Below are 27,660 nucleotides of genomic sequence, written 5' to 3'. Positions count from 1 at the left end.
GGGTAGGTCTGCGTGCTGGGCCCTGTGGAAATCTGCAGAAATCGGCTTTCCTGTATTCAGGTCCTGCTCTGTTCTGGACCTTCTAGACCTGACAGGTTATACTACTGTTCCTATGTGCTGGGGTGGGAAGATTTCTGCTCTGACGCCATGGCCATGTTTTCCATGGGCAGCAGGAATTGCTTTATTCACTCAAAACAGTGGCTCCTATGTAGCATGAGGAAGGAGGACGTGTTCCAGGTTCTTCAGCTAGTTGATGTCAAGGACGTCCAGCTGGTTGAAAGTAGTTCTGTCACAATGCAGTCCGGTGAGTCACTCGGAGCTGTGCGAACCTGGACCTCTTGTCTTGCTTGGCCCACATATGCCTGGAATGGGACTATCCTGGGAAGCTGATCGGGGGCAGTGTCGTTTAGAGGTGTAAAGGCGCATATGGAGAGCATGGATCTCCAGTTCATTGGAGCCAGGCGTCAGTGCCTCAGTGCCAGAACCACCTCCCCACCCTTGTGCATGCTGACGGTGAGGAGGAAAGCTTTGTGGCCACTTGCACCAGCCAGTCGTGTCCAGGCTGGCTGCACTGGCATCCCTGAGACTCTGTGCTAAAGTCCACTCTGCAGGAATTTACTTCTGAGCCAGTGCCCACCACCTTTGTATCAGGATGAAAATATTTTAAAAATGCAAGAATACCTTGCCAGGAGGTATTTTCAGGACTAGGTCAGAGTGAAGAAAGGAGAAAGCTAGATAAGCCTGGTAATATCTACCACAGAATAGTTGCATAGAAGAAATGCCTACTAAGGAGGAAGTTGGGGTTAGGAGGATGAACGTGGAAAAAATTTTTTTCCTTAATGCTTTAAAAGGGGAAATGGCCCTGGAAGGCCAGACTTGATTGCAGTTTTCCCTCCCACCCCTCTACACCTTTGACATTCTACTTGCTTGCAACTGGCTACTCCCAGAGGGTCTCTTCTGCCTTCTTTCTTTATCCCCCTTTGGAGGGTGAATCATGGCAGATCAGGATATGCCTGGAATTGATCACTGCTGTCCCAGCACTCAAAAAGGCAGCTAATTCTCTGTGCCCCAGAGAACCCTGGTACAAACAGGTGTATGATGGAAATGGTCTGTTTTTCACTTGGAGAGCTGGCATCTGTTGAGCACCTACTACTATGTGCCACACTCTGTATATACATTTTTTTTTTTCATGAAATTGTCTCATGTTCAGTTGTTGGGTAACTTGTCCCCCTTTACAGGGAAGAACCTGAGCTTGAGCCCTGTCCCTGAGAGTGGGGGTCACAATGGACTGGAGCCTGGCTTAGAAACCAGCTTTCCTCTGCTCCAAAGTTTTTCTCCTACCCAGTTTTGTCCCAGTTGTGCACCAAGCTGCTCTTTGAAAGAGAAATCTCTTGCTCTTCTGGGTGGGTTCTTCGGTCACATTTTTATCCTGGCCTGTGGGCAGATAAGTAGGTTGCTCTCTGTGGGGTGACATTTAAGAAAGCCATCGAACTTTCCCTTTGAATGTGTTGTTATGGTACAAGAAGTCTTCGTTTGTCCTGAGCTATTTTGAAATAAAAGGCAGGAAACTCCCCTCTTGTTTCTATATCTTGCACAGAAGTCATCAAAACAGCATCCTCTGTTCTGTGCAGTGGTGAGCGAGGAAGCAGCTGTTCTGTTCGTGATGACCCGACCAGAACTGGCCGTCTGGAGTGTCAGGGAGCCAGGATTGTCTTCCCATCTGCTGAGTTTACTTGCATTTGCTTAAAGTATTTGGCATGGAACCCTTTCCTTCCTCCATCCCCCTTGTGGGAGAGGCCAGAGGGGGCAGACCCCAGACCCCATCTGCTCTACATGATGCCATAGCCTTGCAAAGGGACAAAGTCAACCATTTCTCCAGCACATGGTGGTGGGCCTGCCCAAGAATTGGGGTTTCATGGGTCTACTTTCAGCCCAGAGTTTGTATGCGGGTGGGCTAGGATCCAGGTGTGGTCCTCAGATTTGGTTTTGTTTGGTTCAATAATGCTCTTTGAATTTCCTCATAACATTTAAAAATCAGGTGATTATATAAAGAAGTCTAGATTTTGACTTCTCTTCACAAACGACAAAAGAGTTTTAACGTTAGTTTGGACCCTCTTTTCCTCAGAGTTGGGTGTAGACAAAGATGTCCACTGTAGACTGGCCACATCTTCTGCATGCCATTGTAGTTCTGGCCTTTGTGTGGCCCTAGAAGGCGTTTGCATTTGAGTTTCCTGGAGTGGTGGAGACATTCAGAAGACAGATTCAAACTTTTGGCTCTCTAGGTTACTTGGTGCTGGATGAGCTGGGATGAATGGCAGTTACTAGTGGAAATGTCCAGGTCACTGTTTCTAGTGTCAAGGTCATTGCCTCTATAATCCTGCTAGCTGTTCTAAGCTGAAGCTCTGAGAAATCAGAATGCCTCCACAGTAACTGCTAACAGGAACTCCAGAAAATTCCAAATGTGTTCTTTAAGTCTCAGAGGCCAGTCTTGGCCCAGAGCCCTTCTGCCCCAGCGTCTGTTCCAGGTTACCCTGTGATGCGGAGTAACCGGGGCCTGAAGGTCCTTCTCCATAAAGTCACTGAGGCACTTTGTGCAGTTTAATATTCTCAGTCTAAAAAGAATCTATGATTTTAATAGATGCTATGGGATTTTTGTTAACAGAGAATTTTGTCTTTAACTTCTCTTGACAGGCAGTCCAGCTGCCATTATCAAGTAGATAACTTCTGCTGGGGAAAGAGGAAGATTGCTTGGGGTCAATTAAACATGCTTCTCAGAGTCTTCTAGCTTATTCTTTTCAGCAGAGGCTTGGTGAAGCAAGTGGAAGTAAAGAAAAGATTCTCCAAATGGTCATACATGTTTTCCAAGAATTCAGTTTTTCTCTTCAGATTTTCTTACACATTTAATCATAGTCACCGCTTCCAATTCCCTTTTTCCCTGAACCCTGTTTTTTTCTTCTCTTATTGTAAGCATTCTGTACACTTTTCCTTCTGATTATCACACATATTTCAGTACACAGTCAACTTTTGGGCTTCCTGATGACATTTTGAATTTTTTGCTGAAGTTGAGAATTATGTGGGCCATAAATCACATTGCCTGAGAGTCGTTCCTGCCTCTGCTGATTTGTGGCAGAAACATGGCTTCCCCCATCTGCTTCCTCCTCCTACACTGCTGTATCCATTCTGGCCTTCAGGGTTAGTGCACCCCTGCACTTCCTCTAAGCCAGCCCTGATTCTGTGCAAGAGGCCCGAAGGCCCTGAGGATGCCTGTGTCGTTTTGAGTGTATTCTAGGACTGTTGGGAATTCCTTAAGAACAAAGACTAGGTCATCTCGATCTAGTCACAGGGCCTGGCCTAGAGGAAGTGCAGGAGTGGACCGTAGGCCTCCTACCCTTTATTGACTTCTTAGCTTTTGCAAGAGACCACCTTTATGGGTCCTACTTTTCTCGTCTGCAAATTGTGTCCTCAGATGCCTGGTTCTGGGACCAAATACTCTTGACACAGTGGATTATAAACTCAGGGAGGCAACAGACAACTGGAGGTTTTCACACTCGGTGTGCTGGTGGCACACTGAGAGTTTCCTGGCCTGAGTGGGGACTGAAATTTTATGTACCTAATGAGTTTCCATGTGCTGCTGCTGCTGCTGGTGGTGGTTTGGGAATCACACTTGGGGAACTACTATGTTAAAACCATTTTGTTCAGGCAGGTGCCAGAGGGGCCAGTATGTGCCCAGCAGAGGTGCAGGCTGGTCTGCATGGGTCTTGGCTGCCTGGCTTGTGACCCGTCTTTCCTTTGATGGTTCTGCTGTGCAGTGGTGCACATATTCAAGACTTTCTTGGAAACCTAGATGCTCAGAGATAATTTTGTTTTCCAGCCAGATGTTTTCTTGGGTGCTGTTTGTCTTCAGACTTTTATTCCCTATCTTTTGGCTATTCTTTCTCTTCTGTTCACCACCTACCATTCATTGGTAACCCCTTCCCCTTCCTTATCTGGACCCTGGTTGCCAAAGGAGGTGACCTTGGTTAGTTTTAATTTTGAGCCTTGGTTTCTCAGATTTGTTTGACCTCTTCTTACTGAAGAGGCTGTGGTAGGGTTCAACCAAAAAGACTGGCGTGGGTATACTGGGCTCCCCAGCCCTCCAGAGTGTTTCCCATGATTTCCTGCTGGCTGCCATCAGTTCCCAGACTGGGCTCCCTTTGTCATTTTCTCCATGTAGTAGTGACAACTTGGACACCAACATCCCCAGAATCAATTCTTTTATCTCTTCTTCTTGTACCTGGCAATGAATGGGCCTGGTCAGGCCTTTTGGAAGTCGAAGAGACTTTGTGGCAACTGGGGAAACTGAGACCCAGAGCCAGGAGTAAGTTCATCTAGGGTCAGCCAGTGGTCGGATCTAGGTTGCTAGGGGTGGTTAGCCGCCTGCAAAGATTGGTTGCACTTAGTTTTTTTTCTTTTGTCCAGAGGGAATGTGAAATCATTCTTGGCCTTGTGTCTTTGCTTCAGGTGGCCTAGCTGCTGGTATTGAGCAGTCACCATCTTTGCCTAGCCTTGCAGTCTCCTCTTGGTTGTGTTTTGTAGAGGAGTCTAACCTCCTTCCATTCCTGCTCCTCAAAAACTAGGAGACACTGAGTCAGTGGTGGTTTGAGTGGAGCCTCTGCTGTTTTCCTGGCCCTGCTGTTGCCTTTCTCGCTCCCAGCCCCGGGCAGCTTTAGCACGATGGCCCTTGTGCTTTCATAGCCACAGAAACACGTGGGGAGCGCGTGCTCTGCACATGCCTTGGGCACATATTTGTAGCTCTGGAGTCCGTGACATTCTCACATGGGGCCTTGTGTGGCCACTCCCTTCCCCATAGGAGAGCACAATTGTCACATTGTATTGGCATTCTGGGTTAGCTGGGTGGTCGGCAAGGGGCAGCAGTTGGTATCCTGGGAAGTAGAAAACTGTTTTGCAACTTTGCACTCTTATGCTGCCATTTTATGGAAGGAAGAGGTTTGGGAACCTCTGTCAGGATCCCCTGGGTTACCAGACTGTTCAGCTAAGTAAGCTACCAGCTTTGACCCTTGCAGTCAGTTTTCCTGGTGTTCTCTCTGACAAAGGGGAGAGGTGGCCGGGTTTGGAGTTAGGAGAAGGGTGTGGAGGGCCAGGAGAGGGTGCTTGAGGCTTCTTGGTATGGCAGATCTCTGTATTTGGCCTTGCGAGGGGTGCTGGTATTGGCTGGTCATTGTGCTGCCACACCTATTTGGGAATCGTGGGGCTCTTCTACCAGGAGCTGAGATCTCAACTCCCAGCTCCGCTGCAGCTGGCTGGAGGGTCCGACAACTCAGTGCCTTCCTTTTACAATGTTTTAACCCTAACTCTGGCTAATCTGCTCCTACCCATCTGTGAAGGTCCAGCACTCCTGTCACCTCCAGGAAATCTCAGATCTGTACCTCCCTTCTTGGGTTCTGTGTTTACTCCTCCCACTCCCACCTTTTTCCTGTGTTGCTAGAGGTTGGCCCATGGTCCTGTGCATCCTAGGCAAGTGCTCTACCATGGAGCTGCATCCCCAGCCTCACTCCTCTGCCCTTGGAACTTATTTTGATACCTATTATGCCTTGTGGTAGACTTATTTGAGCATTTGGTGTTTTTGTGAACTTGACTATGAACCTCTGTCTCCCTCCCTGGGTCCCTAGCACAGCCAGCCCAGAGAGGGTTGGACTTGGGGCAGGACTGTGATACCAGGGGGAAATAATGAGGAAGCAGTACAACACAGGGTGTGCCGAGGATCTGCCTGTGGCAGTCAAGTCACTGAGAAAACACTTATTTTCTATAAAAGTCTGTTCTGAAGAACACGGCATCAAGCGCATATTTGACTCCTGGGACAGTTCTGCCCCTTGACCCTCCTTATGCTCTGTGGCAGCTCCCAGGCCCTTGGGCCTGTTAGCTCCAGCAGAGCTGTGGAGGCCTGCACCCAGCAGGCTCTGCCTGGTCCAGAGCTGGCCCTGCACCTAGACTCTTTCCTCTAAAAGCAGAGCACAGGAAACAAAGCCAGCGTAGAGGGGCTCTGGACTCAAGGTTTGCCCATGATGAGTTGAGCAGGGCCGCCTGCCACCCTTGCCATTGTGGCTCGGATGAGAGTTTGCAGGTCCCTCAGGAGGTGTGAGCAGTATCAGAAGTGGGGACTTTGTGCCTGCGACAGTCTGCTAGCCACTGAGCATAACTGTTGTGCTCTCTGCTGTGGAACCCAGACAGCTCCGAGCCCTGCCCCTCTGAGGATCAGGAGGTGCGAGGCTTTGAATTAGTGTTAACAACTCAATTTTCACAGCTGTGGGAAACCCCCAAAGCAAGAGAGATTTCAGCACTTTTTGGCAGCAAGGAAGTTGACTTAGTGTGGTGACTGTTTTGTGTTCAGAGACATTTCCTGAGTAGCTCTTCATGTCAGATACTGGGGACTCGAGGGACTAAGGTGGGGTTTGTGCCCTCCATATGCTCACAGACACCTCTGATTCAAGCTCTGAGTTGCCCAGAAGTAGAAGGCCTGGGTTGGTGTGTGGCATAGGAAAGGCCTCTTGAGGAGGCCATATGAACTTGACGGTAATCTAGAGGTCAAGGAGGCTGAGAGGTGGCAAGGGAAGATGGAGCACAAGATGTGAATGAGGAATAAAAGCCAGAAACAGCATGGGGTGCTTGGAGGAATACAGCAATCTGTGTGTCCAAATGGCTTTAAAGTCACAGGCAGTTTGTGCACGGACACAGCAGTGAGGAACTCTTTCCCGGTCCTGTCCCTCTGCGCAGTGCCTCCCCTCTCTGGAGGAACTCCTGCTTCTATTTTCTTGTTTCTCCTCCAGAGATAATCCACGCAGGAGCAAGCCCATCTGTGTCAACATCTGTAGTTTATATTAATTGGTTCCTAAAAAATATTGCCTGTTTTTTGGTACAAGTTAATACCTGCATGTGACACAAAAAGTTAATTCTTAAGGAGTCTCCTGTCATTTCTTTCTCTGCCACCTATTTTCCTTCCCTGAAGTCAACCGAGAAGTTTCTTTGTATCTTTCCAAAGACTGAGGTATCATTAGTATAAGTAGTTATTTAGTTTCTCCCCAGAGGGAGCTTCCCCGCCCACTCTTCTGGTCTTTCCTCCTCCCTTCTCACGCCCTGGGAGATCATCCCACTGGAGCCCATGGCGCTCTTTTGGCCTCTTGCAAAGCCGCATGAGTGTCCCAGTATCCATTCATCCTGCTCCTCCTAGTGGGTAGTCTGGTGCTTCCCATCTTGGGTCTGTGAAATGGCACATACCTTACACCTGAGCATTACTGCTGAAGGACAGACACATTTGGCAATTGAGGCTTCTGTGGTTCAAGGAGAGAGTGGTAAGATGGTGACAATGGCACAAGGACTCTGGGGCAGATATTGCTTGCTCATCTTGAGGTTGACTTGTTTCTCTTTGTGAAATGCAAGTGACTTTTCAGTTGGGTTCTGCTGACTCTTGGAGGAAACTGTTTTCTTCCTTAGCTGCCTCCATTGAGGACCTCTCTGCAGAAGGGCCCAGGTCTGAGTATAGGCTCTCAGAGTGAGGCTGGCCCGGGCCTGTGGTCAGTATGGCTCAGAGGCTTCTGCCCTGACTCTGACTCTCAGGCCACATCCATTGTGGGTGCCTCCTGGGTGTGGTTGCCTCTTCTGGGCACGTGTTGGGCTCTGCACTTGTATCACAGCCCTAGCTAATGTTTCAGTACCTTACTAATAATTGAAGTGAGCCCCAGCAGAGGACCTGCAGGGATGCAGGAAGGACCTGCGAGGGTGCAAGAAGACCACCAAAGCCACCCTGTGTACACCCTGTGAAATTTCTGTTCTTTAAAGGGCCTAGCTGTGTTATGCTGTTTGTTAAGGGTGCACCCTGCCTCTGGGTACATTCTGCCGTCCTTTTTTTTTTTTTTTTAGAGAGAGAGAGAGAGAGAGAGAGAGAGAGAGGGAGGGAATGAATTTTTTAATATCAGTTTTCGGTGGACACAACATCTTTATTTTATTTTTATGTGGTGCTGAGGATTGAACCCAGTGCCCGTGCATGCCAGGCGAGCGCGCTACCGCTTGAGCCACACCCCCAGCCTCATACGTACTTTTTATCTCATTCGTGCATCAGTCACTTCTCTCCTCCATGGGAGCAGAACTGTGGCTAGTGTATGTTTGTGTCTTCCACCCCACCATAATCCTGAGTGCTCAAAGGAAGTAGAAAAGAATTTGTAAACAATGTACCCTTCTTCCTGCCCACCCCTGCCCCCTGCCAAAAAGTAAAGGAGCTCACCATCCAAAGAGCATCTTCTTCCACCAGTTTTTATATTAATTTCATGGCCTGTTTGAAGTAACTTAGAGCCCAGTGCCTGGACTTAGCTTTGAATTAGCACACAGTGAAACCCTTAGCAAGAGTCTTTTTCTCTGTCTAAAGAGAAAGTCATGCTGTCTGGGTATGTCCACAGACAGATGGCTGCTCCTACACATAGAGACGCTTCCTGTGTGGGGCTGCAGCTGAGTTGGGGGTGTCTTACTGGAGTAGATGCTGTCATCCAGTGTCTTCCCTGCTAGTAAGGACCAGATGGATGGCTTCGGCAGTGTGACCTGAGAGGTGCCATTGAGTTTGGGTGTACTTGTCACATGACAGACCTGACAGGCAGCTCTGAGTCTCTCCAGTTTTGTTTTGGCAGATGATGGTATTCTTGAACTTGAACAGTGATGTGGGGCAGAGGGGAGAAGGCAGAGGTTTCACTTGTGATTAACTTGTTTGATTAATTTCTGTACCAGACTCTCTGAAATAGATTGGGAGGTTTGACTCAAGATCAGGAGGGGGAAGTCCTGAAGTGTGAGCTGAGGTCAAGATGTGACTTCTGAGTGGGTGTCAGATGCGAAACCTGGTGACCCTCCTGTCTATAGTGGTTCTTACAGAGCTTATTGGTTTCCTGCATCACCTTCAGTGTTCCGGTGTGATAATTGTGATACTGTTTTGGACCAATGTGTTGGGGCTGCTGGTCCCCAGGTCTCTGAGATAAAGAGATCAGTGCCCTTCCATCTGTGTCCTAAGTGCCAGCTGCTGGGTGATTGGTTTCCCTCCATACAGTGGCCCTGGGGCTTCTGTGAGAATAGCATTGTCATGTAGCTGCGGCTACCAACAGAAATGCTTTCCCCTGCCTACAGAGTGATTGGAACGACACTGGTAGGAAGGCCTGATGTAGCCTGGGCTGGGGTGGGTGGTCCTGCATGGGGAGAGGTGTTGCTGTCTGAGTGCCCTGTTGGTCCATAGGTGTTCTGTAAAGGAAGAGCAGATTCTTGTCCTGGGAGATGGGAGATGAAGGTGTTAAAACTGGTCAATGGCTAACTTCCTGACTCTCCTCTAACTCGGAATGTTACTAACTTGAACTTGCAGGTACAGCCTTCACCCCCACCTCAGCTACATAAGACAGCTGCTGGCTCCACAGGCCTACCTCCCTTCCCACCCTGCCCATTGCTGGCAGATCCAAGGGTCAGGTCTGGCTGCCTCCTGCTCTGACTCAGCTGATTGCAAATGCCACTGTGGCAGCAATGGATGATTTAGCTTTGCTGTTGTGTAGTTTCCTGGGACCTTCAACACTGCAGATCAGGTTTGAGCGGGACCAAGAAGGCTGGCCTGAGTACAGGCAACCATAGCAGTTGCTCCAGAGCAGGCTTGGGGCTCCCATTTGCATGTGACAGGTAGGAAACTGAGGCTCAAAGAGGTGTAGTGACTTGGTCAGAGCCATACAGTGAGATGTGGCTACACTTAGATTCTTAAAAGTCAGAAACAGAGCTTGTCTGCCCAGCTTCCCATTTAGTGGGCCCGGGAACCAGGCCTAAGAAGGGAAGTGACTTGGCAGATTGGATGGAGTCGGCCAGTAGCCTTGCTAGGGTCGGAACTCACGCCTTCTAAGTCTTTTTCTGTTAGCACAGGCCACTCAGCCTCTTGTTTGGGATTCTCTGTTTGTTTTTAATTATTTTATCCCTCATCCCTTGGTTTTTATCATGGTAGGTTAAATTCAGTATGCTTGTAAATAGGTCTGACTGAAGAACAGGTCATGGTTGTTTTAGGATTAAGTGGCTTAACATTACAGTAGATTATCTTTGGGGCCCCTTGCTGTCCTCTCCCCATCTCTGGTTCTCTGCCCATTCTTTCCCTCACCCTGGTTTGGAGGAGAAGGCAGTGTCTAGCTCTGTGCCCACTCAGTAAGTATTAGTTCTCTTCGCCTCTTGTCCCCCTATTTCCTTCCTTTTGAGTTTGTTCAGCAAATTCTAATCTGTAGCAAGCTCTTCTCTCTCAGTGTTTGGTGGGCTAAAATGACACATATGATAGCAAGAATTACGGGAGGCTTGTAGGAAACTCATCTTTCAGTTATCTTTCATTGATAAATGAGTTCTTGACAAGTCATGCATGCAGTTGGCTTCAGTTTCGAGAAACGACATGGGCTGTCTTGTTCCCATGTTCAGATTTGCTTTGGCTCTGGATCTCAGCACTTTTATGTCCCTGAATAATGTCATTCCTTCCCTCCTTTCAGAATGTTATTGCTTAAAAAAACAGAAAATCCCCACAACACTGTGAGAATGACACAGAAAGTACTGGAGAATAGAGTCCTGATTTAATTGAGCAGTTCATTTTGCCGTTTTTTTTTTTTTTTTGTGTGTGTGTGTGAGTGTGTGTGTGTGTGTTTCCTCCTCCATTAAGAGAGACCCACACAGGAGACTGGGATACTTTGTTCAGCAAGGGGCACAGGCCAGGTCCTTTTCTAGTCATGCCAGGGGACTGGCAGTCATTCCCCAAATGTGGGCCTCTCATGGCCTTTGATTACCTGAAGGACTAGGCTAGGGATTCGTACCAATTAAAGGGAAACACTGACAAAGACATGCCTTATTCTAAGAGCGAGGGACAGAGATGGGAAGAGTATACCCCCTCTTTATCGAAGGACAGCAGGTGCTTTATGAATGCAGCAGGAGGGTGTCTCACCTCCTGAATGTCTGGCATCCAGTCCCTGGAGTGAGGTGCTCAGAGACTCAAAAGCATGTTCCTGGTCTCCAACAGCTCATGCTAGTCTGTAAGTTTAGTAAGTAGCTACTCTGTGCTAGGAATTGTGCTCACCTAAGGTTTTCAATTTCTGGAGACGTTTCTGTAGTGCCCCCACCTTACAAGGCATTACCTCCTTAACCTTCTTAGTTCTGAGGTCAGCAGAACAAGGATAACTTCTTATATATCACAGAGGAAGGAAAGGAGCTTAGTAGGCTATGTAGCCCATTCAGGGTCCTACAGCTCTTCTGAGATTGAGCTGGGAAGACAACTCTGGGCTTGAAGTCCCATGTTCTTCCCTAGTTTTGTTACTGACTTAGCAGATAGACATGATAAGGCTCTTGCTGTGGCAGGCTCCCTGCTGAGACCAGAGGGTGACTGCCACAGGGTCACACTTACTCTGCCCAGGTGGCAGGCAGAGCCCTGTCCCAAACACTTAAGAAATGTGTTCTAAGTGAGAGAAGGACAGGTGGGCTGTGGTGGACATACAGTGGGAGACAGACCCAGGGAAAATGGGGGTGGATGGACACAGATTCCATCAGGAGTTGCAACTAGCAGTGTGACTCCCTCCAGTGTGAGCTGAGGTCAGGATGTGACTTCTGAGTGGGTGGCAGATGCGAAACCTGGTGACCCTCCTGTCTACAGTGGTTCTTACAGAGCTTATTGGTCTCCTGTATCACCCCCAGTGTTCCATTGTGATACTTGTGATACTGTTTTGGACCTCCAGGCCTGGGAGCACCCTGAGTTTCATGGGTGACAGTGTACTTTCTGTGTGGGCCCAACTTAGCCCAACATCTGTGCAGTTCAGGTTGGAAAGTGAAGGTTCTGTGTCCCACTCCCACTTTGTCCAAGACGCCTCCTCATCTGCCCGCAGTAGGACCCTGGGTACTATGTTTCAGTGTTAAGTTCTGCAAGGCTGATGTTTGGCCTAGAGGCACTCAGGATGAGCTGCATTCAAGAGGGGTGTATTGCAAACTCAGTGTCTGTGTTTCAGGGTTTGACCATTTAATGTGAGAAATCAAATATGTGCTTGTAGGATATTTATGAAACACAGATGTTGGAGCAGAAGGATCTAGTGGCTCAGATGTAGCTTTTGGTGTTCAGCAGATGTGGGTTGAGTTTTGGTGCCTTGCTCACAACTGGGTGACTGTTGGCCTGGGCCTTAGTTTCCTCATGTAAAATGGGATAACCACAGAGCCCTTCTGGAGACTCTGAGGATGCAGATTCTCTCTGTTGAAAGATATGTTTGGTGTTACCCATTATTTCCTGCATATAGAGACCAAGAAGAATTAGAAAAATGTTAAAGAGAAAGGTTTGGCTTTTTTTTTTTTTCTTTCTTTCTTTTTTTCCTGAATGCTGCCTCTATTCTGGAGTTTCCTTAAATGAGTATTGAGCATGTCCTTAATATTAAAATATTGACTAAAGAGTTTTTTTGGGGGGAAGGATGTCTCTGTTTTTCTGTCTTTGATCAGTAATCTTAAGATTGTGGCCAGGATCCTGGGCCGAGGGAGTTAGTGACGTGTTTGTTATAGTGGGAAACGCATATTCTCTGTTTTCTGGCTGGAATTGCAGCCTGTCTTTCCAGTGTCAGCTTTGTCTGGAGAAGCGCAGCTCTGGATAAAGTTCCCAGGCAGCTTTTCACTTCATCCCTCCAACTCAGGTGACTTAGTTGCACAGAGAGCAAGGGAAGGGCCTCCCAGATGGATTGAATTCCCTCATGGCTGGGGGCTTGACTGTAGGATACTCTTGGTTTGTCACAGCCTTTGGTAGAAGACAGTGTGACCCATGGACAGAGGCCTTCCCTGTGTGTTTCTAGATCCTATCTACAGATGACTTTTGTTACACAGACAACTGATGTTGTGAAAGTTTCAAAGTGCGTGAGGCCTTCACAAAGACCTTGTGCAATTGCTATTTTCCTCCCATTTCCTTTGCTTAATGGGAGGGGGAAATGGGAGCTCTGAGAGCAGCAACCTGCTCCAGCCAGAGCTCTCAGGAAAATCACTGTTGGAGGCCAAGGTCACGTTTAGGTTTTGGTCAGAGTCCTGTTTTTAAGGCAGTGAGACATTCTTCTGTAAAGCCAACATGGTTGAGTAGTTCAGGCTAAATAAAGACACCAAAGGAAGGAGAAGTTTCGGTTTCTTTTTAAGCTCTTCAAGATGCATTCTAGAAGCCTTCCGTGCGTGAACTCCTCTTGTCTTAAGATTCATGCAGAGCTGTAGAGTTTGCAGAGCTTCCTCATGGTAATTCCTTTACCCTGCACTTCTCTTCCCGCGCGTATGCACCATTCTCCAGAAGCCGACACGCAGACCACAGCCATCTTGTAGCCGTGTGAAGGGTCACAAACACAGGAGGGCTTGTGAAGACTGCAGAACAAAAACAAGAACAGCGTAGGAAGGAGAAAGAGCAAAGCCGTCTCTTCCCCATGTTGTTAGAGAGAGAAGGCTGTAAGGTACTGGGCAAATAATTTATTTTCTTGGGGCCTCAGTCTTCTCATCTGGAAAGTGGTAACACTGCTGATAGCAATGCCCATTCTCAGGAATGTGAAGGTGAAGTAAAAGCCTGGTCTGTGCTTGATGCCAGGGGTGTGAAGTTGGAGGCTGTGGCCTGCAGTGCAGCTGTGGGAGTGCACACAGAGATGGGGCTGGGCGCTGAAGCAGCCTGCCGTGGCGCTGGCTCTGGGCTTCTCATTGAGGGGTAGCCACTGCCCACACGTGTGTCTTCCTCTTGCCCTGTAGGTTTTGCTTTGGGCACCGTGCTAGGGAGCTTGGGCTGTTGTGAAGATGCACTTTTGGGGTCAGGATTGTCAGTGGCTAGGTTCCCCCGCCACCATATCTGTACCCAGGGACTATGAGTGTGGTCATAGAGTAGGATCAGGGATCAGTGGGAAGTCTAACTTTGGGTTTGCTTCTTCAGTGGAAATTCTGGTCAAAACGAGTCAATGAGTGGGGACTGTGTCCCTATGTTCAAGTTGAGGGGCCCGTTAAGGGGAGTTCCTCCCTGTGACACTGGGCAGCCCCAGAGGTGTGTAGAATCAGGGTGGGAGACTCCCAGAAAGTCACATCTGAGAGGTGAAGGAGAACATGGGGCCTGGGAAGTGATAATAGGAGATTTAAATACAGACCTAGGGAACTGAGGAAGAGATCCAGGGTGGTGTGGGCAGGTGGGAGTTGCTGCCCACAGATGTTCTTTGCCTGGAGGGGAACAGACACCGGTGTCTGGGTCCTTCCCTGTGCAGAGCTCTTTTCTGTGAATTTTGTTATTTGAATCTCCCAGCAGTTCGCAGGCAAAGGTGTTATTGTTGCCACTTTAGAGATGAGAAAGCTGAAGTCAAGCCACGAGGTCAAGGCGAAGGCCAGGCAGGGCTGCCAGCTTCTACAGCCTACCTGGCCTCCCCTCCTCGGCATGTCGTCACCCTGGTGCAGGCAGGGGGCTTTTTCCTTTTTTTTAATTTACATATAGTACAGTTTATATGTACTCTTGTGCTGTTTAGTTCTGTGAGTTTTGACAAGTTTATTTAAATATTTTGAGTTCGTTTTACATTTGTACAGTTGTAGGAAATAAAGCAGAGAGATATGTAGTACCCTTTACGCATTTCACACCAGTAGTAACATTTTGCAAAACAAGTATGATCACGAGATTGAGCCCCACACTGTCAAAATATGGACCATTTCATCTCTACAAGGACCCTTCTTGTGGTCTTGTAGCCACATTCCCATTCCTAACTCCTGACAACCACTTATCTGTTCTCCAGTTCTGTGATTTTCTGAGTTCGAGAATGTGATATAAATTAATCGTACAATAATTAACGTTTGGGGGTTGGCTTTTTTTGCTCAGCATATTCTTTGGAGGTTTGTCCAAATTCTTGTGTGTATTAATAGTTCCTTTTGGGCTGGGGTTCAGTGATAGAGCACTTGCCTAGCGTGTGTGAGGCACTGGTCCATTGGACCTTTGTTTTATTTATTTATTTATTTGCGGGGCTGAGAATCAAACCCAGTGTATAGGATTTTTGTTTATTTGTTTGTGGGATAGGAAATTGGATCCAGGGCCTTGTACAGGCTAGGAAAGCACTTTACTACTGAGCTACACCCCCCAGGCTCCTAAAGAGTGCATTTGGGATATAGAGGGAGCACGGACCTGGGAGTTAGTTCATTAGGACTCAAATCCTAGCTTTGAACCAGATTCTGGTAAGATACTTTGAATGACTATAAAGTGGGGATAATTGGAACTGCCTTAAAGCTAAAGTGTTTAAAGCACTTGATACATAGTGGGTGCTTGCATCAGTCCCTTTTCTGCTATTATAATGAAATGTCAGGGGCTGGGTAACCTTATAAAGATCAGAGGTTTATTTAGCTCACAGTTCTTGGGTTCAAAGGCATGGTGCCAGCATCAGCTCAGTTTTGGTGAGGACCTCATGGTAAACGGCATCACAGTGTATGCAAGAGGGAGATATCACAGGGCGAGACAAAAAGCCAGGGTGGCTGGGAATTGGCCAGGCTTATTCTTTCATACCAGCTCCCTTGAGAATATAAACTTGGGTCCCCCAAGACCTGTATTAATTTCTTCCAGAGGGCAGCACATGTTAAAAGACGTAAGAACCTCCCACTGAGCCCCACCTATGAAAGATACCCTGTCTCTTAATCTTGTTTCATGGGGAACCAAGTTTTGAACACATGAACTCCTGGGAACACACCACCTCCAGACTATGCCTGTGCTTAGTGGAGAGAAGCTGTACTCAATACAGGCTCAGAGAAAGCCATCGGGCAAAGCAGGGGGTGCTGGGAGGCTGCCTGTGGAGGGCTGTGTCAGGCTTCTCCTCCCTCCTTCCCAGCACCACCTAGTCATCATTGTCTTCCAAGGCCAAACTCTGGCTTCTCCCTGGAAAGACCCTGTCCCTGTTCCTACCCTGGTCTAAGTCTCTTGACAGGATAGGACAGGCGCTGGTATTCCCCATTGAAGCTGGCCAGGCCTATGCCACAGATGCAAGGACTCTCAGGGAATTCCAGATTGCACCAGGCTCTGCTGGTCTGGATTAGCCTCACCAGGTCTGAGCACATGCCCAGACTATTTCAAAAGTCACTGTGTCATAGCCCAATTCCAGAAATGTGTTTTGGGCTTTTATCCTGTGTAAGGCACTGTCTTAGGTGTTGTGAAGGGGGCAGAAAACCTCACTGTCTTCCAGCAGATGGAGCCTTCAGGAACCCCCATGGCTGCAGGGTAAGGTCTGCATTCAGAGCCATTTTCAGAGCTTGTGGTCTGCTTGGATCTGTCTCTTCAGCTCTTTGACCCTCTGCCCTCCACGCACACCGCTCCCACATTGGGTCCTGACTGCGTTATTGATACTTTTTGGAAGGCCACATGCTATTCCTTTACTTAACTACACTGTTATTTATTTAACCAGTCCCTTCTGGCTGGGCATCTAGATTGTCTGCATTCTTGGTCTCTTGTGGCAGTGATGTGTGTCCTAGGCTTCTGTGCAGGGGGTCTCTTCCAGCCCCACTGCAGCGCCCCTCCCACTGCCTTGCCTGTATGTAGTGCTTTCTTCTTAGTACTCCGTCCCAGAACCCCCAAGGAAGGGATGTGGTCATACATACTTCCTACAGGGCCTGCAGTTGTTGCTGACCCCCAGGTACCCAGGAGCTTATGGTGCTGAGGTACATATCACCCCTAGTGCTGCCTCTGCCACCCTGGTCCCTTATAGGAGCTCTGGTGGGGATGGAGCTGGTGAGAGATTGGAGGCCCCATTGCTGCCTCATTCCAGCTTCCTGCTTTGTGTGGAGCTGTGTCCGGATGGACTGATGAGTTTCCATGGCAACACTCACCAGCATCATTCTTACCGGCTTCCCACTGTTTTACCAGAGGGATGAGCCGTAATATAGCCAGGCCCCTCTTGATGGAATTCAAACAAATTTGAGAGGATGACTGCCTGAGTGTCTTTGCTGAAAACAGGCTCTGAACTCACAGGCTGCTTCATTAAACTGAAGTAGTAGCTGCTGTCTCTGGCCACTGAGCAGAGTGCTTGAGTTCTACTTCCATAGGATTCAGTAACCTTATGAAGCAGGCACAGTTTTCTCCATTTCACAGAGAGGGAAACTGAGGCACAGAGCAAGTCAGTTGACAAAAGATTGCTCAGTACATTGCAGGAGCTGGGAACTGAATCAGGTGTGCTTTGATTCAGAACTTGAACTTATAACTACTAAAGTCCAGAAATGGGTGCCAGGCACTGTGGTGCATGCATGTAATCGCACTGGCTTGGGAGGCCGAGGCAGGAGGATTGCGAGTTCAAAGCCAGCCTCAGCAAAAGCCAGGTGCTAACAACTCAGCGAGACCCTGTGTCTCTAAATAAAATACAAAATAGGGCTGGGGATGTGGCTCAGTGGTCAGATGCCCCTGAGTTCATTCTCCGGTACCTGTCCCCCCACCACCAAAAAACAAAAGAAAAAAGAAATGAGTGGTAGGAGGTGGAGGACCGGTCATCTCCCAGACTTTGTGCTTGTAGTTGGCTGCCCTAGAACTGAATTGAGGCTTACACCCAGAAAGATAATGGCAACTATCAGACCTCTGCCACTAAGGTGGCACAAAGGTCCTCTTAGAAGGATGAGCCTAGTGTACCTCTCTTGGCCCTCTCCTAAACCAAGCATCCTGGGGACCAGTGGGTATCTCTGGCTCAGCTGTTTGGCCGGAGCTCAAGGGAGTGGTCTGGAATTCTCTCCTTGAACAGATGACACCTGGTGAGGATGCACTGCTTGTAGGTTGTTGTGGTACTGAACCCATGCATCAGGTCTCCTAGTGCAGCCGGGAGCCTGCAAACCCTGGTCCTTCCTTCCTGAACAGTCAAGCTTTGAAAGTGTATTGATTCCCACCCATTCCCTGCTTTTGCACTTTGGATGAACCTTGTTTTCGAAGAACAGTAGAAGGTAATTTTCCTGTGCTTGCCAGCTGGCCTGTAATTGAGCAATCTCAATAACACCCACTGTAAAGTCTAATCGAAGTAAACAGGAAAATATGATTTACAATCTGGATGGCAAGTAAATGCCAGTGTGCAATTAATTTTTACACAGAGCAGCAGATTCTAAAACATTTTCCTGGGTAGAGCAGTGTGTTTTTAATTACACATTAGGAGTTGCCTTTCTATTTATTTATTACTATCACCATCATTAGTTTTTAGTTTTTGATGGTGATATTTGGATGCCTTGATTCCATATGATGTTCTTTAAAGGTTTAACCACGGAAGGGTGGGTTGGGGAAATGAGATCAGACAAGTCAATTGTAAGGTGCAGTTTTTCAAACCAGACCTGAAGGCTATGCTCTTCCTCCATTTCCTTCGTGGGAAATGATGGGAGTGTGTGTGGGGGGGTGTTGACAGGCTGCCAGATGGCCATGCCAAGAGATTCCTTTTAGTGTGGAAGGTCACTGGGTTTGGTTTATTCAGGGGAAGTGGACAAAGATACCAGGCCCCCAGTGTTGCAGATATGTTGGTATTGAAAGGTCGCACGCCAAAGATGGGAGCCTTGTCTTTAATGGCTGGTGTTCTTAGCTGGTGGAGAAGGGAGCCTACATGCCAACTGTGGGTGCCCTGCTGCCAGATGGTTGCCTGAGTTGAGTATTGGATATGAGGTCAGATGTGTTCTGACCCTCAGCCTCTCCTGACTTGTCCTGGTGTACACTAAGCTGCCTATAGAGCCAACTCAGTGGTAAGATGTCACACACCTCAAACACGCTGCAGGGATCATAGACCCTGAGATAGATCTTAAGGTATTATTCAGCTGGACTAAATTTGTTGTTCTAACCAGCAGGACTTTGACTTTGGGGTGCCCCAAGGCTGCCACTGGGAGGGGGAGGCTCTGAGATGGTGACTCTGGGCCTTGGCCCTTCTAGAGAGAGTACAGCTCCTTTACTAAGAAGGTGGTTCTGTTCCAAAGGGATCCTCAGCAACAGTGGTGATGGGAGCGGGGCGCTACTCTTTAAGGGCCCTAGTCTTCCTGGTCTTGAACCTCTTTTCCTGTCTTTTGTCTTTCCAGGGAGTTGGCTGTACTCAGCCCCATTCCAAGGGTGAGAGGCTGATGGGGAACTCTTTCTGCTGATGTCCTTCCCCTGGGGTTGCCCAGGCATCAAGGCTGCCCAGGTCTGCCCACCTGAAGATGGCTTGTGCCTACTCTGGGATGCAGCCCAGTGCCTGAGGTCCTTACCATGGTGATGATCCTGAGGAGAAGCCTTGCCAACCAGGGAACTGACTCCATAGCATGCAGGACCTTCAGCCCTGAACTGGTGAGGACCTAGTGAGCATTGTTACTTTGATGACCTTCTTTGAGGTCTGAGGTGCAGGTGGGCTGTGGGTGGGACATCCAGGCATGGCTAACTGGGTTCAGAGTACCTGAGAGTAGAGTTCCGTGAGAAGTTCCAGCCTGTGGCCATAGGGCACAAGAGCTCAGAGAGTGGCAGCCTGCTTCCAGGGAGGAAGTGGCCTGGCTCAGATGAGAGCTCCTCTTGTGAGAGAGGAGGGGGCAGTTACCTGGTAAGGTGCCAGACAGGGTTTGGCACCCTGTCAGACTGGGTCCAGCTTTCCTTCTGTCTCCACTGGCAAGGTGGGGCACTTCCAGAAGGAGGGTGGTGTCTGAGTGGGGCCAAGAAGAGACTGTACCTCCAAAGAGTGAGGCAGGGATGTCAGGAATGGGAGATGAAGAAGAAAGAAAGCAGTCAAGGTGGCAGGCGCAGTGACAGCCACCCTCTGGTTACCCTCCTAGATGGTGGTAGTTGGGCGGAGAAGCAGCAGGTTATTTGACCTTAGGCTGTGAGCCAAGTCCTGGAGCCAGCCCCACTCCAAGCCCAGTTCCTAAGTGGGGGCTACTCCCCTGCAGAGGGGGAAGTCATGCTCAGCCATGAGCACTTTCGAGGAGTTTTGCTGTTGGCTAAGTCCTCAGAACTCGCTGCAGCTTTCATGGTCAGCAAGGGTCTGGCCGACCCAGAGTCATGTCACCTAATACCCCTCCTGAGCCCTGACACTGAGCACCCTCAGCAGCCCCTGTCCTAGTCTTCTGTCAAGGAAGACTGTACTCAGAGCAGATAGGCCGAGGTACTGAGCCCTGGCTCAGGAGTGCCACTGAGACCTGCATGCATTCCACAGCCTTCACGGCACCTGTGGCATGACGGACACGGGCTGGAGGAATTCAGGAACCAGCATAACCCAGAGGAGGGTTGTGCCCTTCTCGTCCTTGAGCAGCTACCTGCCTCAGGGGTAAGGTAGCTTGGACAGACATTAATACAGGGACCCTTCGGGACCCCATTAATGGTACCTCATAACTGAAACCCCACAAAGTGTGGAGGAGGGCTGGCTTGACTGTAGCACGCCAGGGAAACCCTGCAGAAAAGGATGCTTGACACAGTCTTCAAGGGTGAGCAGAAAGGGCTTATACACTGTAGGGTCCTGCCTGCTCATTTTACAGACCCAGAGCAGGGCAGTAACTACCTCACCCCTCCATGCAGCCCAGCCCTTCTTGCCCCGTGCCAGGCCTCTCATGTAGCTGCCAACTTTTGTGGTTCTTCCTTGGGTCTCTGGTGTGGCTGGAGTAGGGCAGAGACCTGCACCTATAGTGTTTGCTAGACGCAAACGCTTGGCCATTGTGGCAGGTCGAGCCTCATGGTGGTCCAACCTGCAGTTTGATCACTGTTTACCAGCCCCAATGCCATCACGCTTACCCCACGTGCCATCCTTTCTCATTTGGATTATTGTGGTAATTGGGCTCCTACTTTTGGCTCTTTTCACCTGTTCTCTACCCAGCTGCCAGAGAAAATGCCAGTCTCTGTTCAGAACCTTCCACTGTCTTTCTATCTCATGCTGAGCAAATGCCAAAGGCCTTTGCAGTCTTGTTCTCCATGACTACTCTGACCTCGTCCCTGCTGCCCTTCCCACTCACTCCACCCAAGCCACACTGGCCTTCTGTTTCAGATAGGACAAGTATACCTGCCCCGGGACCTTTGCACGTCTTCCACAGCCTGGAACTCTCCCCACTTAGCAGGACTCTCTCCTTCTCTCCCCCTACTCCCTTCCTCCCTTCTCTGGATACTCAGCTTAAAATTTAATCCTGTCCTTACTCCCTGCTTCCTCACCCTTTCCACAGGTACTTTCTGGTATCCCTTTCCTGTCTGTGTTCCCTCTGCAGCACTTACCACTTTTTAGCAGTTTACTGTTGGTCTTCTTGTTGTCTGAGCGACTCCCCAAGCTTGGAATGGGAGTTTTGTAAAGCAGGACATGTGTCTCTTTTGCTTGTTGCTGAGTCTCAGTGACTAGAGCCAGGCCTGGTGCCAGGAGGTACACAGTGACTGTCGAGTGATGAGTGCTGCCTGTGGCTTCTGAGCAGGTGGGGTTTGTGGTCCTTTGGCTGCAGCTCACTCACAGCTGAGTGGCTCCATTTTTGTTGGTGGTGACATTCTTCTTGGTAGGAGTCTGAACAGGCTTCTAGAGTAGCTCTGATGGGAGGAGTAGCCTATGGACAGGAAGGAGTAGCTCAGGGCAAGGGGCCCTGGAGCTGCCCTGAGGGAGGTGCCCTTCCTGGGTTCAGCTGCGCTGTCAATCTCTGAGGCTGCCACTGTGTGCAGTCCCTTCATGGGAGGTAACTGGTACTGGCCAGAGCTGTTTCCCAGGCACACGGGCTGAGGTCAGTTGAGCTGCCCTTCCAGGGATGTGGCCAGAGCCGCTGCCAGGGGGAGCTTGGCCTCTCAGCCCCAGCCTGGGAAGGAAAACTCATCTTTTCAGAACAGAAAGAAAAAAGGTTGGGGAAGCAGGCAGGTTCTCGGGAGCGAGCCAGCAACGAACACATCTTCCAGAGTAGGGTCTTTGTTTTCTTCCCGACCCTCTCCCCTTCCTGATGGATGTCCTTCTTTCTGCTGCTACTTATTATTGACTGATCTGGGCCCAGAACCACCTGGCAAGTGCTGTGGGCCCATCTGTCTCCCCGCCTTTTCCTCCTCCTCCTCTTGACTCCAGATGGCAGGTCAGTGTGGGAACGGCCCTTTTGGAGAGGGCCCTTTGCATCTGTGGGCTGGTTGATGGCCTGCAGGTTGACTGTTGTCACGTTCCAGGCCTGGCCCAGTGCTGCTGGTGGGGCAAATGGAAGCCCACTGTGCACCCACAGGAAGGCATGGGGAGCACCTGGGGTAGTGCTCAGAGGTCTAAGCTGCATGCCTCTCTGCAGAGGGGCAGAGGTGCATCCATCTCTGTCCCTTACATAGGCAGGAAACTGGCTCAGAGAGCTCAGGGCAGGGTCCAGAGCATCAGCTTGTGAGCAGGGCACCAGGACAGACCTCAAGTCCCTTAGCTCTACTCAGCACCTTCCTCATGCGCCCAGCCTGGCTCTGGAGGCTGTGGTTGCCTCAGGGGAGGTTACTAAAGAAAGGCCCCAAGTAATCTTTCTAGTAATGACCTCAGGAGACAGAATGTGAGGTCACCCAGTGCCATTATTTGCTGTGAGCAGCCCACAAAGCTAAGAGGCAGGCCAAGGGGTTTGCTTTAGCTTCCTAGACAAGTACATCATCCCTGTCATAGCTTCAAAATAACAACAGGAAAGATGGGAAATAATTCTTTTGTTTTCTAATCAGACCAAGGTGGTAGCAGAAGTGGAGGTTTAAGATTAAAAAAGAAGCCAGACGCAATGACAAGTGCCTATAATTTCAGTTACTAGGGAGGCCCAAGGCAGGAGGATCTTAAGTTCAAGGCCTGCCTTAGCAACTTAGCAAGACCCTGTCTCAAAGTAAAAAGGGTTGGAGGTGGGGCTTAGTGATAAAGCATTGCTTGGCATGTAGGAAGCCCTGAGTTCAGTACCCAGTACTGGAAAAAAGAGAGATCGAGGCCTGGTACCATCTGAATAAATCAATTAAATAAAATTAAAAAGAAAACATGATTCTGGGGAGGCTGGGAAATGTGCAGGCACAGGCCACTTGAATCCAGGAGCAGGCACCTGAGGTGTTGCCCCACCCTGACCCTGAGCTGGTCAGCAGGGAACACAGAAAGTCTGAGGCCTCAGGGGAAAGTCACAAGGGTCTTCGAGCCCTGGGTGTCATGGCGTGCCCGAGGAGAGCCTGCAGGTGCCACCCTGGGACCTGGTGAGGAGCCAGAGGACAGCCTCATCCCTGCCCTCCTATGGCCCTCCTAATGGCTCTTTCATTCTCCTTTTCAAAAAACGAAATGTTGGTGACAACGTGACTATCCCTACTCTAGAGAACAGTGTAGGAAAACGAGAAAAAGCACTGAGAAGCGTTGAGCATTTTCCCTTTGCAGGCACAGGGGCCATGTACCTGGGAGAGACTGCCCAAGGGCGCAGCTGTGTCCACACTGGCTTAGCTTGGATGGTCGGCAGCCATGGCTGTCGGTTCTCCTTCCCTACTCTGCCTGGTTGCTCTTGTCGGTCATTCATGCTCTTTCTTTTCCTAGTCTAAGATTAGCTGCTGCCACTGGAAGGGAGCCCAGACATTTGACCCTGCAGCGCTGTGCTCCCCCAACTCCTTCCCGCACGCCCATGCGTAGGACAAGGGCTTGTTCTCTTGTTTCCAGAATGACCATCTCCCTTGGCAAGTCCTGGCCTTGTCTCCCAGCTCTCTCTAAAGTCTGGAGACTAGAGGGAGCTGGCAAGTGGCCGCTCCTGGACAGGGCAGTGTGCGGTTCTGGGCTACTTGACTCTCCCCTTAATGACCCACTCCAGTTTTTGGGAGGGGCTGATCAGGTGCTTCCTTCTGCACGTGTCAGGTTAGGATGCCATGGCTAGGTACTTGCTCTGACTGAGGTTTGGACTCAGAAGTACTCAGCAAGTCTGAGAAAGCTTGGTGCCTTTCACCTTGGACTAGCAGAGGAACCCTAGGGCCCTCTAGCCTAGGTATCCCCAGAGCCTTGGAGTCAGGGGTACCAGATGACCATCAGCATCTTTGAGAGTCACAGGATGCTGTTCCCTTCTCAGTTTCTTTCTGTCTTCTTGGGCCTGCATCTCTGCTTTCTAGTCTTTCATAGTCTCGTGGGTTCTGTTTTGGAGGCATGGGTGCTCTTCTATTCACCCCGCTCCCCACCCCCACCCCCATGCATGGGTGTGAGCTGCTCCCTGTACACTATGTCAGGATAAGGAAAAAGTGATTCAGTTGCTATGGTCCATAACCTTCAGAAAAAAATTGCAAAGAACCATGGATAAGGCCTAGAGTTTTCTGCATAGGCCAGTTCCTCGTTTGGAGCCTTAATTGTGTCTTTTTTTAAGGCAGGGTCTCTTTCTTTAGTTGGACAGATGGCTCACAAGCCTTGATTTCATTTCTAGCTTTTGCCTTTCCTGAGAGGTTCTGATTCCAAAGCTCTTGTCTTCTGTGTAAGGAGGCTCACAGGACAGGCCCTTTCCTGGGTGGGTTGGGGAACAGAGACATGGTAGAGGAAGGGGTACAGAAGGGGACACATGCTCTTTGCTTGCCTTCACTGCATACCTCAGCCAGAGCTTGGGAGCACTTCTGTGTAGATACGGGAGTCTGTGAAGCTTCCAGGGGCACCATTACCTTGGGGCTGGTGGGCCTCAGTGCACGGTGATCTGCTTTCCTCCCTCCTGCCCTGTGGGATCCGAGGAGCTGAGGGTGAGACTGGCTGACTGTAGGAATGGCGCCCTTCATGTTATCACATTCTGGGTAGATAGGATTAGAGAGGCTCTGGTCAACATGCAGGGACTTCCAGGGACACCCACCAGTGGTCAGGATCTGCCAGGGCCCCACACCTGCAGAAATGGGGTGTTTTGGCCCGACTGCGTTGGCTTTGCCTCACAGAGAGGGCTGAGAAAGCAAGACAGGGTCCCATCCCACCTGGAGGTCTAGCACAAAACTGGTAGGGTCCCTCGTTCATAAGCCACAGAGGCCATCTCCAGCCAGCTTACACTGAGACGTGCTCCCTGGGGCGATGACAGATGGCTGGCTGGTGGAGAAGAGTGTGGAGGGTCAGGGCAGTGGGGAGGACATGGCAGGGATTCATGGCAGGCCGAGGAGAAGTGGAGATTCGTTCTTCTAGGCTGTGATGTCTCAGTGCCACACATCCTGGGTTCCCTGGCACCCTTGGGTGGGGAGTTGGAGGCTGGTGTGGGGAACTTGGGCAGGCCTGGTTGGTGGCCCTGCCTCTCCATGCTGTGCTTTCTCTCCTTCCCCACCGAGCTTAGCTTCTCAGGAGCCTAGTGATTTGGAGAGGCAGTAGGTTCTGCCCTACAAAAACTCCATGTCTGTTGGCCTATTGTCCACAGGGTGGGTGGGCAGTGGAAGCAGGACAGGCTGGCACAAGCAGGCAGGCCCAGCCCCAGTGCCGCCTGTGTTGGGATAAGGTAAATAAGGCAGCCCCTTCCCCCAAGGGGCCTCCATTTTTAAAGCAGAGAATGCACGTGGGACAAGCATGCTGGTCTTGCTGGCAGCATTAGATCTGTGGGGAGGGAGCCTGAGATGGGAGGGTACTGATCTAGCCAGAATGCTCAGGGAGGGCCTCTGAGGAGGCCACATGACATTATGGACACAGAGCATGTAAAGATCCTGGTGCAAAGGCCCTGGGGTAGCAGTAGCTGGCAACAGGAGTGGGGAGGAGTGCAGAGGGAGTGAGGGGGCATGGGCTTGGCTCACATGGGCCTGGGGGGCTGTGGGAGATGGGGTAGCCTGGATTTTATGCTGGTTGCTGTGGGAAGTTGTTGGAGAGAAATGAATGTCTTGATCTGATCTCTGCTTTAAAAAGATGACTTAAGGTTCTGTGTGGAAGGTGGAAAATAGGGGCCAAGAGCATCATGCTAGGTGCCAGGGGGCATGGATGGGGTGTTTGGAGTGGTAAGAGCACTCGTCTGGCCTGGGGAACAGGTAGCTGCTCTGGGGATCTGTAGCAAATGCTGATAGGTTCCTGTTGAGTGAGTGGGATCCTGGAGCCCTGTGTGCTGGCCAGGGCTTCCTGGTGCAGGCCATGACCAGCCGATAGCCCTTCTGCCTGCTTGCAGCGTGGTAGTACCCACTCATGTGTCCACGTTCCCTGGACGGGTGTGGGTCAGGAGTATCCTGGGCTGCCCCTGTCTAGATCACACCAGCTTACTAGAACTAAAGGCCATGTTGTCCCACCAAGAAGGCGGGGCTCTGCTCTGGTGCTTCCTGCTTTTGTCTGTCGGCCCCAAGTCTTCTTTTGTAGCTCATGCTCACCAGTGAAGCACACAGGCTGTGACAGCCTTCGTGCTCCCTTCTGCTTGCTACAGTCCCTGTCCTGCAGTGGACTTCTGCGGGCTCCCTGCTGGGTTGCTCTGCCACCTGTCCAGCACAGGAGGTGGGGATTGTGGTTCCTCAGTGGCTATTGTCCTTGTCCTGGGTGCTTCCCTAATACTGGGAACTTGTCTCCCTTGGCAGGCTGGCACCTGGCAGGGGAGAAGCCCCATTTCTTTCTCTGAACCCTTTCCCTGAGAGCAAGGTGCCTGCCTAGGTCCCATCTGTGAGGGTAGCATAGCCCAGTGGGAGACTCTTTTATGTTTGTCACCCGCTCTTCATTGGGTTACTTTGGTGTGGCTTTCAGCTATGCATCCTGTAGTGTTAAGTGGCTCTCTTTCATGCTTTCCAGATATTTCCACGCATGGCTATAGAATAGGGGGTCACATCACTTGGAATCGAAGAAGGTGAGCTAGCCTGATGATGTAAGGATTGTTGTCAACCCAGGAAGGAAGAGCTGCCCTCCACAAGTTCTTCTGGTTGATCAACGCCAGCTCAGGTGTTTCTCTAGGAAGCCAGCCCTGACTGCACCCCGACCCAGCACACAGGCATAGGCCCCCCATCTCTGTGTAATGTAAAGCCTTGTGTACATGACTGTGTCCTCCCTGAGGCAGAGCTCTTCTTCACCTCTGTGTCCCCAAGCTGGTCATGGTGGACACTGAAAAACTATGGGATAAATGCAGTGGTGTCTAAGTGCGGAGATCCCTGGATGGAGCAGATGGGGATGGGTGAGGGAGCTCATGACAAGCACTCTCTTATCTGGGTGAGTCAGGTGTTCCTAGTCAGCCCCACCCTCCTTCCAGGACTTCAAGGATTGGGCCCTGGGCTCCTGCCCACTTCTCAGCCTAGAAGCCTTGCCTGTTCTTGTCATGGGGGGTGGGAGAGGAAGTTTTGGGGGCTTCCCTCAGAGCTGGAGCTGATTTGTATGGGACCATTAGCTGCTTACACCATGGCAAGGTCAGCACCTAGCACAGCCTGCACGTGGATGATTGCCACTTCCTGTCTATTGGGCAAATTAATGAGGGAGAGAGGGAGTTAGTCTTTTGGAATACTTTAAAAAAATTTTTTTTTGTAGTTGTAGATGGACAGAATGCCTTTATTTTATTTGTTTATTTTTATGTGGTGCTGAGCATCAGACCCAGTGCACCACACATGCTAGGCAAGTGCTCTGCCCCTGAGCCCCAGCTACAGCCCTAATCTTTGGAATACTTGAGGCAGACTTCCTTCAGGTGCCGATTGGGTGGGCTCTTCCTCACCAGCAGCTAGAACAGGCACACCTGAATGTCAGCACAAGGAGCTCCCAGAGTATTTCATGCTCAGATTGTCGTGTAGTCATGGAGCGAGTGCAGGGGTATGGGCTCTTCCAGCCTCCTTGGCCGGTTCTCCACAGTAGCCATCAGTGT

General features: G+C 50.0%; 2 protein-coding genes across 2 annotated transcripts in view; both read left to right on the top strand.

The window, feature by feature from the left end:
* Positions 1–19,135, top strand: part of Eef1akmt2 (EEF1A lysine methyltransferase 2) — a 79,938-nt gene extending 60,803 nt beyond the window's left edge. Inside the window, exon 7 of the mRNA XM_026384183.2 lies at positions 19,051–19,135. The gene's annotated coding sequence lies outside the window, so the exon portion shown is untranslated. The remainder of the gene's footprint in view (positions 1–19,050) is intronic.
* Positions 19,136–19,214: 79 nt separating this feature from the next.
* The window catches only part of Fam53b (family with sequence similarity 53 member B), a 79,150-nt gene continuing 70,704 nt past the window's right edge, over positions 19,215–27,660 (top strand). The window contains exon 1 of the mRNA XM_026384180.2: positions 19,215–19,297. Within this exon, the coding sequence (XP_026239965.1) occupies positions 19,220–19,297 (78 nt within the window). The 5' untranslated portion in view covers positions 19,215–19,219. The remainder of the gene's footprint in view (positions 19,298–27,660) is intronic.

Source organism: Urocitellus parryii, chromosome 5 (assembly GCF_045843805.1).
Source record: "Urocitellus parryii isolate mUroPar1 chromosome 5, mUroPar1.hap1, whole genome shotgun sequence".
NCBI lineage: Eukaryota > Metazoa > Chordata > Mammalia > Rodentia > Sciuridae > Urocitellus > Urocitellus parryii.
Note: the sequence above shows the minus strand (reverse complement) of the source record. Positions and strands in the feature narration are given on the sequence as shown.